Source organism: Tasmannia lanceolata, unplaced genomic scaffold (genome assembly GCF_043159265.1).
Source record: "Tasmannia lanceolata isolate RefF3 unplaced genomic scaffold, GAP_Taslan_0.1 ptg000005l, whole genome shotgun sequence".
NCBI classification, from domain to species: Eukaryota; Viridiplantae; Streptophyta; class Magnoliopsida; order Canellales; family Winteraceae; genus Tasmannia; species Tasmannia lanceolata.
The window spans coordinates 22,664,111-22,678,590 of NW_027518682.1; the positions used below are offsets into that span (position 1 = coordinate 22,664,111).

Genomic DNA, 14,480 nt, shown 5'->3' on the forward strand with positions numbered 1-14,480 from the left:
TAACCCATTGTTCTTAAATTATTGCAACATTGACACACAATGAAGTACTAGAAATATTTCTACTATGGAACCACTATTTATACCTTGGAACCACTACATACTGGTAAATAGTGGTTCCTAGATATAATTAGTGGTTCCTAGGTATAATTAGTGGTTCTTAGTGTTTAAAACCCTATAAATAAAATTATTCTCACTTTTTATTGTGTTTTTTAGTGCATAACTTTTTGTAATCACAATTTAAACTCTCGGAATAAGTATTAGGCCATCTAAACTATGAACCACCATAAGATCTGAGTCTTTACACAACTATTTAACCCATTGTTCTTAAATTCATTGCAACATTGACACCCAATGAAGTACTAGCAATATTTCTACTCTGGAACCACTATTTATACATTGGAACCACTATTTATACCTTGGAACCACTACATACTGGTAAATAGTGGTTCCTAAATATAATTAGTGGTTCATAGGTATAATTAGTGGTTCTTAGTGTTTAAAACCCTATAAATAAACTCATTCTCACTTTTTATTGTGTTTTTTAGTGCATAACTTTTTGTAATCACAATTTAAACTCTCGGAATAAGTATTAGGCCATCTAAACTATGAACCACCATAAGATCTGAGTCTTTAGACAACTATTTAACCCATTGTTCCTAAATTCATAGCAACATTGACACCCAATGAAGTACTATTAGATTGTGTGAAGCAATATTTTTACTCCGAAACCACTATTTATACTGTGGAACCGCTACTTATACCTCGGAACCACTACACAGTGGTAAATAGTGGTTCCTATGTATAATTAGTGCTCTGAGTATTTAAATATTTGTTCCCAGATATCAACAGTGGTTCTGATGACAAAATATTGCATCTACACATTAAAATAGTGGTTGTAATTGTATAGATATGATTTTCATCCATATTTACTCTAAATAGAAACATAGAAGGCAATAGAAAGATAGAGAGATTATGACAATACACCATAGCATTGTAAAGAGGATGATGACAATAACAAATGCCTAACAAAACTATAACAAATTTCTAGCAAATACACAAGATGATGACAATACACCATAACATTGTAAGGAACATGTTCAAACTATGCAAATGTATCACAATGGACCTAGAAGAGAAGCTTAGGTTTCATAGCCAAGGAAAAATAAAGAAATCCAATAAAATCTTGATTTTAGGATTTTAGGAGAGGGACTTTCACCTCTCTGCAATGGAATTTTGAATGAATTTTTACAACATTTCCTACCCAGTGGAGTTTGATTTTGGCGTGGGGAAGAAGAAGGTCAAAAAGTCAAAATGTTAGGTGAAATGTATTAGGATTTGTTGCTTACTTTCTCAGAAGGAAAGGCAACATAAGGGCATTTTCATCCTAAAACAATCATTGGGATGCGTGTCACCCTTTTTTGAGATTTTAAGATAAAAATCACATATTTTTTAGAATTTTCCCTAATAATAAAAGACAAAATGATTTATTGCTATTATAAAAACATGGTAGTGCCAATATCAATAGCCTAAAGAAAATGATGATTACACCACCCAGATGCATCTGGATCGATCTAGATCGTTCAAGGGTGGGGCTTGCCACGTACGTAGTCTTAAAAATGGATTGCCAAAGAACAGACAAGCTGCTGACACCCCTAAGGTGATCTTATTTAACAAAAAAAGAAATATACGGTCACATCCACCTTGTTCAAATATCCAAACCATTCATTTGTTGGGTGAGTACTTAATAAATCATGATTTTAACCCTCCGATCTGCACCACTGAAATTTTTTGAAAAACAATAGGTGCACATACACCATATAAAAACTCTTCGGACTCCATCTGCACAAACTCTTACGAGATTCATATCATGGAGAGACAGCAAATAAACTTAGTTTCAAGTTGATTATATTCATTAGAAAAGCAGATACACAAAGTTCTCCTCATAGAACATGTAACTTATCAGGCAGACTAATTAGCAAGTGTAGGCTATTTTATCTTTTATTTCACTCAGAATGTCAGACCTCCTCTGTAGGTGAGCGGTGAGCCTAATCAAGTTTCCGTGTATGAGAGTTAGATAAACCTTCTAAAAGCTCTACTAGTGGCTTGATAAGTTTTGATACCTAACCCTAATCCCACTCCAACTCCCAAGCACATCCCTAGACCTAGACCCATTCCTACCCTAACACCTGCATTGAACCATGGAAGCTCCTCATCATCCTCTTCAACGAACATTTCTTCATGGACTTCATAATGGGGATCACTACACCCATCGTCAAACTCTTTATTCAGTTTCTCCTCTGATTCTGATTCCTGCATACATTGAGAAAAAGAAAATTAGTTTTCAATTGAGAAAAACTATAAGCAATTATTGTGGGATACCAGATATTATTATGTGAGAATGGACAACTATATAATAAACTTTTTTTTTTTAATTTTTTATGGAGGGAGCTGGTGAATGGTGACGTAACCCTTAAAATTATGCAATAGGAAATGATATTTCCACCCTATCTCGTTTGTCTTTTCCCTAGAAATAAGGCCATTATACTTTGATGAGGTAGGTATGTGTCTGTGACGAAACAACTTGTGGGAATCGATTTTTTTGCAAAAAAAATGGAAAGTTGGAGAGTTTTATTCCCATTCTTTGTCATCAAAAGTCAAGGACTCAACACGAAGGAATGCTTAAGATATTTCAAGAAGAATAAACAGAGAAATACAAAAAGTAATACTGTGTTAACCATCAACCAGAAATGAAAGAGAACCCCACAAGGAGGGGAAAAGAGAAAAAAAATGCCAAAATCAAGGATAATCATTGATACCCACAAAATAGAATCCTCAAAGTAAGAGAAGAATATGAAAAACAAATCACAAATTGACAAAAGGAAAAAGAACATGGATCTGAATGTCTTGAGTCCTAAGATGGAATCAAACACCTTACATATATCTGACCTTAGACTTTCCTTATGCTATTCCACTAGCTGATACCCACAAAATTGTAAATATAAAAAATAAGAAAAGGAACAGCAACATGCATTTGCCCACATAGATAGATTCAGAAAAATCAAATACTAAATCAAAAAAGGTCCAGAAAACCAGTAAGAAGAGAAAAATTTTTGACCTTGGAATTAAAGTTGATTGTTTCGTCATCTTCAGGAATGCAATTCAACCCTTTCCACCTCTTCTTTAATTCAACCACCCCATTCAAAATAACAGGCCTCCCTGAATTCCCAGCAAAAAAAACATCAACTAGTCCTCCTCTTTTAATCTCTGTAATCTCACCTTCCTTGCATTCCATCAACCACATGCAACCATCAGTAGATCCATTAAACCTATCCCTATTTCTCCTTAAGACCCCTGAAACAAGAACAGAGGATCCCTTCATGTGAATCTCAAAAGGAAGAAGAGGGCCACCGAGCTTGATGAGGTCTGTGTTCACATAAATAGATTCATAAATCAATGCCTCTGATCTGTGTCTGTTTAAATTTCTTGAGATTTTCACAGATGGGTCGATCTTCAAACCGTTGATTTGCAAACAAGTCTTGAGATCCCTTGATGGGAAAACGATCTTCATGCTGTTTTGCATGTCTGAGCTGCTGACTATTCTTAGGTAAATGACCCTAATTTCAAACATGCAATTAGAGATTTTATGAGACTTGTAATGACCCATGGAGGAGTTGTTGAATTTTGTAGGATCCGAGATTTGATTCTCAACTTCCATGGTGAGGACTCAAAGATTCAAGCAAATGAACTGCAAAACGAGAAAGTGTAGGGAGATGTAAGAAGTTTGGGGTTTTGGGTTCTAGAGAGCTGGGTTCAAAACAGCCATGGATTTACTAAAAATAGATAGTTAGATGTGTAAACAGGTGATGTTTTAGAAGTGGCATTTGGAGTGGGTTGAGGCCACCTAAATATCCCCCTTTTCCCATTACACTACGTTACAAATGCTTGAGAGACTCTAGGTAGAGTCCAATATAAAAATAGACCATCCACCCAAGAACATCCAAAATTAATAAATTATAAAATGTTTAAAATATTATCATGGAAATAAAAGTAATAGTAATTTTCCAGAGTAATGCTTCCCAAGAAAATTACTTAAATATTATCATGGAAGATAAAAAAAAATTATTTAAATTGGACTGTTGATCTTGTAGAGCATCACGTTGGAGCCACATGCCACGTGATGTTAATCCCATGACGAGTGGACATTACATTTGTAAGACTAAGGACATAAAAAAAAAAAAACAGTTTTAGCTTTTCTTACTGAAACCCTAGACAAGACTGGATGGATCAAGGGCTTAAGACCATTCGACCGAGTTGATCTCAACGGCATTTGGCCAGACTTCCGGTTGTTGGTTGGATCTAAGGGTACGATCACATACATATGGCACTGTGGACATCAAAAAAGTGTTCGTCAGGCAGAGGCTTAACAAGTAACAACTACCATCTTTAATCAGTCAGAACACTCATTTGTTAATTCTGATGGGCTATAAATGTCAAAGGTTTATTGGCATGAAAATCAGGTGGGATCACTCAAAGCATGTACGGAGAAAACACTTTTTTATTGATTTTTAGCCTATGCTTTCGTTTGTCCGCCACAATTATTAGTCTAAGCACCAGCTTGGGCTTTATTTGCCATTAACTTAATTCTACTGCGGAAAACGAATCCTCCAGCTATGGTGATCAGATGGAGATGATAAGCCAATGTATTCAAGTCTGGATGCTCAAATCAATGGAATCTAGGTCTTTGCCTTGGTAAATCATGAACCACCCAGAGATACCCTAATGCACTCTTAATGCCTTTTATGTGTGTTACTCCCATTAAGCAACCACTTATAATCTGATATTAGTGGTAGATCTCCCATGCACTAAAACTCTTGCTAAATAGACCTTGTATTGAGATTAAATTTTATTAGTCTTAAAGCTTGTTTAAAAAATCGCTACTTATTTAACTAAGAATTACGAGCTTTCACTGTATGCTAAGATTACAAAATACAAGATATAGTATGACTAACACCTAACCAATATAAAATAATTCTAATCCCGTTACAACAGTTCCGCCCAAACATTGAAAACTATACCATTTTTACATGAAGAAAAATATCCATATCTTATGTCTCAAGGTACTCGAGGGAGCTGAATAAAAGTAATGTTGGTGCTTAAGAGGGAAGAAGAAGAGAAATAAGAACTAAAAAACACAACAGAGACGAAGAACCGAAATTGGACCAATACTCAACCCAATTGATGTTCCATCAATTACATAAGTTTATCAAAATCCAAAATCACCCCTAAACATGGTTTATAACTTTTTAAATAAAAGACAACCAAAGCAAATTAGTCCAATTTCCTCAACGAGCTAACTTAGGGACTAACATAACATTAATTGCATAGGAACCCACTAACTTTGACTGGTTTGGAAACCCACAGACACAATCCACTAAAATTGTCATAACTTTCGAGCACAAATACTTGTTGGAAACAACTCAAAAAGACCTACAACTTCGTTGTTTACCACTTTCCATAATTATGCCATTTAGAAGTCCAAAAATCAGATTTAAAAAAGGGCAGCAACATTATTGCGGGAATGCACCTTGGTACTCGGCAAACACCACCTAGGCATCAAAAAGTCAAATGACCCAAGATTGATCACCCACTCAACTCGGTTGAGACTTGAAATACAGGAATATTATATGTAATATGAAATACAGGAATATTATATGTAATATGTTTTGAACATGTTTCTTTCCTCTATCATTTGTTTTATTTCCATGAAAAGTTTTTATCGATACACTTTTTCCAATAAGGCCATGTCGGTAGCAAGGAATTTTTTTTTCATGATAAATCAGTGTATCCAGGTGGTAATAGAAGGGTAGGGCGGGTGGGAGAAGGAGAGACTTGAGAGGAGTAGACTTGAGAGGGGACGAATGAGTTAAGGGTGAGAAGTGGCTAAAAAATAAGAAAAAAATCGATCAGATTTTAAGTGGAGTATTTTATTTCTTGATTTTTCAGGCTTTTCTATCCTTCTCCACACTCAGTCTCTCTCATATCTATCCCTCTCCCACAGTCGCTCACCATTGGATAAGTTAATATTTCAAGGAAAAAAATTTATGGTAGCCAAATGTGCCCTAAATATAATTGATGGAATCTATTCTGGTGGACTTTTTTCCCCACCTAATGCATAGCATAAATGGCGACTTCATTTTACAACACATGTTTTCGTTAAGGTGATACCCATCATTTTATACCCACCCATTCACTCTTGTGATAGCAATGTTAAATCTACGGTTCACAGAACAAAATCCTTTATGTATATTGATCTATAATTCTTCGATTCCTCACGTTAGCAACAGTATAAAGAAAAAGATAAAAACTTTTCATTATTTTTTTAGGGTAATGATTTCTGCGCTCCAATGTTTTGATTGCGTGCATCCGTAGGGACTAGTCCTACTCCCGAAGGGGGTGGGGACATCCTACATTATCAAAAAAAAAAAAAAAAAAAAAAAAAAAAAAAAAAAACATGCGCCCAATTTTTGTCGTGTAGTACTTAATTAAAGGGCTGTAAGAGGAATCTTACGGTTCTCAAAAAGCTCTTAAAGCCTTTAAATACTACATGACAAACATGTGGAGCGCATGTTTATCAAAACATTGGAGCGCTGAAATAAATTCCCTTTTTTTTATCATACATAATTGCATCGATCAATAATAGTTCCATGTAGAATGGTGCCCTCCATTTCATACCTAGCCCGTGTTTTGATATGCGAGAGTTCACCCTCTCTACTCAGAACAATGGTGGGCCCACCAATTTACACCAATCAATGAGTGGGCCCACCATCTCCATCCAAATCCATGCCACCATTTAACCTCATGTTTAGATGGGGTGAGTCCCACGACATCCGTCCAAGCCAATGCATAGCGTGGAGCCAGCATTGCAAACCTCACGTTTGATGGGGTGGGCTGGGCTGGGCTGGGGTGGGCATACAAGTAGATCTTCCTACTTTGATGCCCAATTGGGGAAAGAGCACATTCCCTGTTATGAGATTTTATTTGGCCATGCCAAAAGTCTCTCTTGATAAAGGTGACTATCCTGCTACGTTGTATGGTTTTTTTCTGACACGCGTCGGTATATTCAACGGTACCAGTCTCATGACACGGCTGTGGGAAGCCATGCGTGTCTCACGTTAGGCTCTTTTTTCTAGTGTTTTTGGTTTCCCAACACCTGGCATAAAAATCATCACGTGGCCGCCAGGTGACACGTAGTATGTGAGACGAGAGATGTTTGATCATACTGTAGGTGGGCAAATGGGCAATGGTCTATAAAGTGAGAAATACTAACCGTCCAATTTTAGAGATTTTATATGGTGTAACGGCTTACAACACCCTTGATATTTGATCCAACAGCAGCTCACTGCTTGTTCATTGATCCAAACCCTTTATATGTTATGTCTTGCTATGCATCAAAATCCACTCTCCTACGTACGCTCTAATTTGTGGTTATGAGTACAGACAGAGACCACCGACCCACCGTTCATGTAAAACCACAAATTAGAGCGTTAAGATGGTCCGATGAGTGTGATTTTATTTTTATTTTTTTTATGCATGAACCATCCATAGCAAGGCCTAAAAGATAAACTTGTGCTCAGACCCACTCTCTACTCACTAAGGAAATATATGCACAGCATTCTTTGTGTGTATAAGAAGGCCACTGATTATGCCATAGCCATGTTTTGATAATTTCACTAACTCATCTTGTCTTTTATCACGGTTCCCAAAAAGCTATCAGAATCCAATTAGAAAGAGAAAAGACAAGCCGAGTTGCTGTAAATATTAAAACATGGTAGTGTCTGAAACAACCAATTACTCCAAAAGCTTAAGGCGTTGGAGTTGGTTTTATTTAATCATTTATACTTCAACACTTCCACTCATCTGTGACCCCCTTTTTTTGAGTTGGCCTTACACATGGACTTTTAACGGCGATGAGTTTTGAGTTTTAAACCCATAACCTGTATCATGTGAAACAACCAATTACTCCAAAAGCTTAAGCCATTGAAGTTGGTGTTATTTAATCATTTATACGTAAACAGTGCCTATAGAAGTAACCCATAAGAATTCAGAATCTAGCAAGGGAAATGATTTCTGTGCTCCAATGTTTTGATAAACAATTTTTTTTTTTTTTTTGATGACGTAGGGTGTCCCCACCCCACTTTGTAGAGTGGGACTAATTCCCTTCGGATGCGTGCAATCACCCGTAAACCACGCGCATCGGGTAAGCCCATAACATTGGAGCACTGAAATCATTTTCCATCTAGCAAAAAAAAAAAACGATGTGTTTTCTCATGTACTTCTCTATTCATTCTTTTTAGAGGTCTGCTAGCAAAACGGGCTTTCATATCGAAGATAAAGATGAAATCAGGTTGTAATACATGCTCAAAAGACAAGGAAGTGAGCTCATATCTCAACGAAATGCAAGAAAAAATTGTGGGATTGCCAAAATTGTCCATCAATTCCACGTTCGTCTTTATTTCCCAAAACGAAATCCTGTTTTGGAAGTGTTTTCTCTTTTTATGAAACCTTTGCCTCCGCACCTTGTAACTTTATGGCAATCGATGCAATCTCCTCCACCTTGTGATACATTTTTTACAGATTGGAGCTATTAGTTTGCCATGTCTACCGTGAAGGGCCCTGATTAAAAGATCCTAGCCACCAAATCAGTGACAGATGTAAATCCAACCCACTCTGCCCTAGAAGGAAAAGGTGGAAATACAGTCACTCCTTGCCCTCTTAGGCTCTGCTTGTTTCATATTGTAAGAATTGATTTACAGTCCAAAACTGATTATTGGACTCAAAATTAGGCCGTGTTTGTTTCAGATTTTGAGAATTAATTTTGAGTCAAAAACTGATTATTGGACTCAAAATTAAACCTAAGGCCCTGATTGTTTTGGATTTTGAAAAATAAATTTAGATCCAAACTGATTTTTACAATAAAAATAACAAAATTTTGAGTCTAATAATCTGTTTGAGACTAAAATCGTTCTCATAATCTAAAACAATCAGGGCCGTAGTCATCCTCCAAAATTAATTTGATTGTAGATTGGAAATTGATGACGCCCAAAATCTGACTGCACGAACTAGCCTAGCAGAACCTGTAATCTTGGGCTCACAGAAAAAGCGTCAGCGGACCCGGAATGGTGACTCCGTACGGCCACTTCGACACTCAAGTCAGAAATAGGCAATCACAGATAATGGACGATGGATAGGGAGGATGGCCAAGACAAGTTACCAGACCAAAGTAGGAGAAGGAGAATTGATTTCCAATTGCCTTTGCTTGAGTACGTAGACCCTTCTTTATTGGGGAGGAGGCCCACGATCTTGAAGATATCAATTAGGCCTTTGATTTAGCCTGTGTGGAGTGATGGATGGAGGATGAGATCATGGAGATCTGATTTCCTGTAATTCCGGGCGGAGATCTTGAGTGATGGCCTCGGCGGGAGGTTTTGAATTTGAAGGTAGCGCTATATCTGTAATCGGGGCGGAGATCTCGGGCAATGGCCTTAGAGGGACGTTTTGAATTTAAATTGAGTGCCATTCGTATAACGACAGTCCAGATTGGTCGCATAATGGTGAGATTCCCGCGATTGTGTCGCGTCCCCTTTGAGGTTCGCTACCGCACGATGGAGAAATGTTGGGGGTGTGATCAGTTAACGAGTGTTGCTGGTGGCTGTTGACTAGACCTGGTCGAGTAGTGGAGAATGGCTTTCGAGTGTCGGTACCGTGTATACCGATTTTACCCCTAACAGAAATATAAACAAAAATTGCACCCACAATTCTCTTGGATTGCATTTCGAAACTTACCATAATTATATTTATTCTTACCACGAGCAATCTCATTTCCAAAGGTGGTCCAATTTGTGAACCCATGGAGTCCAGCGCACTATATAAATTATGCAACCCGGGTCAGGCAGACTATCTATCTCCGGTCGGGTTGGCTCGTGTCAGGTTTTTTCAACGTTACTCATTTTAGTTTGAGAACGCATTACAAACGATGTGCCCTTGACTAATATTAGAAGTGAAGATTCAACTAACGATTTTGGGTTTGAAAATACTTTTTCTATGAAGAGATTTTTTATTCAACTAAAAGTGTTAACATTCGAGTTTTTGAGGAACGAAGGAGAATGAAGAATAGAGAAGTGCCCGTCGGGTGCCTTGAGTAGCAGAGGTGTCGTGGGGTCCAGCCCAAGTCCTAATAAGCCCTTCCACATTAGTTGCATTTTCTGATGTGGGATCTATGATTTCGAATGGAACTCCAGGAAGAGGGGTGTTAGGATTTTATCATTTCACGAAGAAGTGGGGAAATTTTTTATGCTACAAAGGTCGGGTCAAATCATGTTGGGTTTTTGAGTTTTTCTTTTTAAACCTGACTCAACAGGATATCAGGCTGAGTCTTTTGAACCTGAAAACCAAGCCAAGGCCCATGATTTCTAAACCTGACCCATGGGCATTTTTGGGTCTGGCCGATGCAGGTTGGGTAAAACCCCGACGAATGTTGCAACCTTAACACAAACTCAACACTGATCTCATAGGCGCCTTATCCTTTTACCTTTTAAATAGGGGTGCAACTTGGGTTGGGCTTAACTAGAACCCGACGGGTTCAATCCGATTTTTGCTCGCGTTGGGCTGGGAAAAGCCAACCCGATTTAATTTTAGCTTGGGTTAGGGTTGAGGCCTTGGCAACCCGATCCGATCCGAACCCGACCTCCGTCCTCCAATTTTATCTTGATTTTCTTGGGGTTATTATATTTTTTTGTTTGGCCCAAGGTGACCCTGAACCAACCCTACTCAACCTCGCGCAATTTCAGGTAGATGGGTTGGTTTAGGGTTGACCATTCTCAACCCAAGGCTCGGGTTGGGTTGCATTACCTTTGAGGGAATGCTATCTCGGGTTGGGTTAGAGTTGGCCTCAACCCGACCCAAGTTGCACCCGTACTTTTAAAAGGGGCTTCTCTTCGTACCAAGAAGCATTGAACTAATTCCATTCAATTTCCTCCATTCTCCTTCTTCTTTATCCCCCATCTTCCCTCTCCTCCTTCTTGTTTATCCCTATCTTTTCTAAATTCGTCAGACCTCTCTTGAATATGGCAAACGGTGAGCCTTTTCATCAAGTGCTTTTGGGTTTGCAGTCGGCAAAACTCATACAAAACTAAGTTCTACGGCCCCAAAACTTTTACACTTGAGGGCTCCAAGTCAGAGCGGAAAAACACTAGCTTGTAGAGAAAAAAAAAATTAGCACTAATAAATTCTTTCCTTCTTGAACCAAGCATGGTAAATTTAGAACCCGGTGATTTTAAGTCCAAACAAATGGGGCCTAAATAAATCTTCCAAAGTTTGTGTTTATGAGGAAAGCGACCATACAAACGAATACAGCGAACATCAACATCGTTCATTAACAAAACTAAACATGGAAGATATTTTGATGTCAATTACAAAAATCAAATACCAAACCAATTAATATCAGTTTTTTTCTCATTCAACGCTACCTAATCCATAATTCCGTGCACAGGGAAGAGAGAGAGAGAGAGAGAGAGAGAGAGAGAGAGAGAGAGTTGTATATCTCCAATTTTGATTTTGCGCTACTTACTAATCTCTATAGTACGTATTTCCATCCTGCATGATGTGAATGAAATTTTACTAACCCAGAAAAGAAAAAGGAAAAATGGCCTTGTATGGGGTTACAACGCCGATCGAGGTATTGCCGGTTTAGGACGCTGCAAAAACAGCTCTCCGGCGGACAGTAGTTTGAGGCCGAAGACAATGTGGGGGTGGCGCCACCCTCTTCCTTACAACAGCCTCTCTCTCTGCCATCTCATCCACATAAATCTGTCTGCATCTACACTCCACGCTACAGAACGCTTCACTCCTACATTAATTATTCCAAAATTCAAATCAGCTTATTTTGTAAGACTAAATTATGTTTTTCTTCAACGAGTTAATCCTAATTTTCCATAATACAAAATTTAACGCTTCGAATTACCTGTACATGTAAACATCCTTAGCTGGGTTCAACTTCTTCTTGCAAAGATGACAATCCCTAAGAAAGTTGGAGCCTCGTACGGTTCGATTAGTGGGTCTGCTCACTCTCAAAGAGACTTTGTTAATGATGTTCTCTTCTTTACCAGAGAGCTGTATTAGAATTCGCAGTCCTACAAGATCTGCCTTTGAGCTTTCCTTGTCTTTCATGGCGGATCTTCCCTTATTTCTTAATTCTCCCTCCTCACCTATTATGAAATAGAGTTTTTTTAAGCTTTTCAGCTCTCTTACACCCGATTTCCCCTTATTTATTTCTGCTTCTCCTCCGTTTCTGATTCTTTGAAGCATCTTAGAGAGTGATCAGAGAGATAAAGGAGTGATGGAGATTTAAAGACATCAGTCTCCACAGAGGAACTATCTGTACGGTCTTTTTTAAATTTTTGCCTTTCTAGCTTGTAAGCCGAGTGCCTCGGCCCGACTCGATGGCTCAAGAAAGTTAAAAGAGAAAATCTTTCTTGCATGATATCAAAAGTGACTCTGTTGAAATCAAGTCAACTCGACTGAGTAAATCGTGACTCGATGGAAATTACATATGCTTCGTGAAGTTATTTATGTTCATCCTTTTCTTTGTATATGAGTATTCATGGAGTCGTTTAGGGCCGTTTGGATACCCCTTGGATTTGGATTTAGAGGTGAATTTGAATTTTTAAATCCAAATTTTGCATTTGGCAAGCCTTTATGACATCTAGATTTGGATTTGGATTTGAATAAAATCCAAATTTCTTATGTTAATGTACTTTTTTGGATTTATCAATCATTTCTGCGAGGGGTTATTTATAAATCTAAATCTGACATGTAAGGGGTTAAAATGACCAAAATATACCAAAAAAGTGTTAAATGACTTAAGTACCCACTTGACATTAAAAACTGATCAAAATACATCGTATTAGGTAAAATGACTAGAAAACCCCCGCGTCAAGCAAAATGACTGAAATACCCCCGAGTCTTGCAAAATGACTAAAATACCCTTATGACATAAAAATGATCAAAATAACCTCATACAGGGTAAAATGACTAGAATACCCCAATATCATGGGGAATTACTAAAATACCCCTAGATTAAGTAAAAATGACCCATGGCTCATAAAAAATTACTAAAATGACTAAAAATACCATCATGAGATAAAAATGATAAAAATACGTCATATCAGGTAAAATTACTATAAATAGCCCTATACCAGATAAAAATAAACAAATACCTCCTAGTTGTGCAAAATGACTAAAATACCCTTATAACATAAAAATGATCAAAATAACCTCATATAGGGTAAAATGACTAAAATACTTAAAGATCATGAAAAATTATCGAAATACCCCTATATCAAGTAAAAATGATCTATGACTCATGAAAAATGACTAAAAATACCCTCATGAGATAAAAATGATAAGAGTACGCCACATTAGGTAAAATGACTAAAATACCCCCGGGTCATGCAAAATGACCGAAAAGCATCTTAGAGAGTGATCAGAGAGATAAAGGAGTGATGGAGATTTAAAGACATCAGTCTCCACAGAGGAACTATCTGTACGGTCTTTTTTATTTCTGCCTTTTAGCTTGTAAGCCGAGTGCCTCGGCTCGACTCGATGGCTCAAGAAAGTTAAAAGAGAAAATCTTTGTTGCATTATATCAAAAGTGACTCTGCTGAAGTCAAGTCAACTCGACTGAGTAAATCGTGACTCGATGGAAATTACATATGCTTCATGAAGTTATTTATCTTCATCCTTTTCTTTGTATATGAGTATTCATGGAGTCGTTCAATGAATTTCTATAGAATTGAGTCGTTTGAGTTCTGATTCAACTCATTAGGTATTGGTACTGTTGTATATATATTGATGCGGGCAGCTAGTTAGCTTCTATTAGAACTCAAAATCAATGCGTGAAAGACTGAAATCTCATTTAGAGTTTGCAACTAAAAGCATCAAAATCCAATAAACTAGTTCATACGGGCCTCTTATGCCTTCATTGGAATATAATGAGGCATGCCCACTATGGCATAGTTCCTTATCTAGGCATTTTAACTATGGGCCCCACCATACATAAATTGCCCTTCCAGAATATATGCAACAAAGTTGGGTTGTACCGGGAGTCAAAACCAACGTTCGAGGTCAAAAAACTGATGGGTATTAACCCCTTCCTGCGGTATGGACAGCCTTGGATTCCCCCCCATCGACTCGTTTCGGTTTGGAGCTCCAAACAACCGACCACGACGCTTCGGAAATAAAAACGAGAGGTTTTCAAGTGTTGACTCTATGACCTGAGCCGATTAGCCGAGCCGAGTGGCTCCGGATTTCCTGAGTGACAGTGAGACATGTAAAACGTGAAAGTCGCGAGGGAAAGAGAGGACACGTGGGTGATAATCTCGAGATCTTGCAGAAGTATCTCTGGACAAAATATCATCATTTTT

At 37.8% G+C, this 14,480-nt stretch overlaps 1 protein-coding gene across 1 annotated transcript; it reads right to left on the bottom strand.

Annotated features, from left to right (window-relative positions):
* Positions 1-1,874: 1,874 nt before the first annotated feature.
* Positions 1,875-3,922, bottom strand: LOC143876859 (uncharacterized protein At1g01500-like). The gene is made up of 2 exons (XM_077378546.1): positions 3,116-3,922; positions 1,875-2,310 (listed from the first exon to the last, which is right to left on the bottom strand). Exons 1-2 carry the CDS (start codon positions 3,713-3,715, stop codon positions 2,071-2,073), a joined length of 840 nt encoding a protein of 279 aa, XP_077234661.1. The 5' UTR covers positions 3,716-3,922; the 3' UTR covers positions 1,875-2,070.
* Between the last annotated feature and the right edge of the window lie 10,558 nt (positions 3,923-14,480).

Coding starts and splice junctions, on each gene's coding strand:
- LOC143876859 (XM_077378546.1), bottom strand. CDS start 3,715: ATGGAAGTTGAGAATCAAATCTCGGATCCTACAAAATTCAACAACTCC. Junction 2,311..3,115: donor CAATCAACTTTAATTCCAAG/GTCAAAAATTTT, acceptor CAATGTATGCAG/GAATCAGAATCAGAGGAGAA.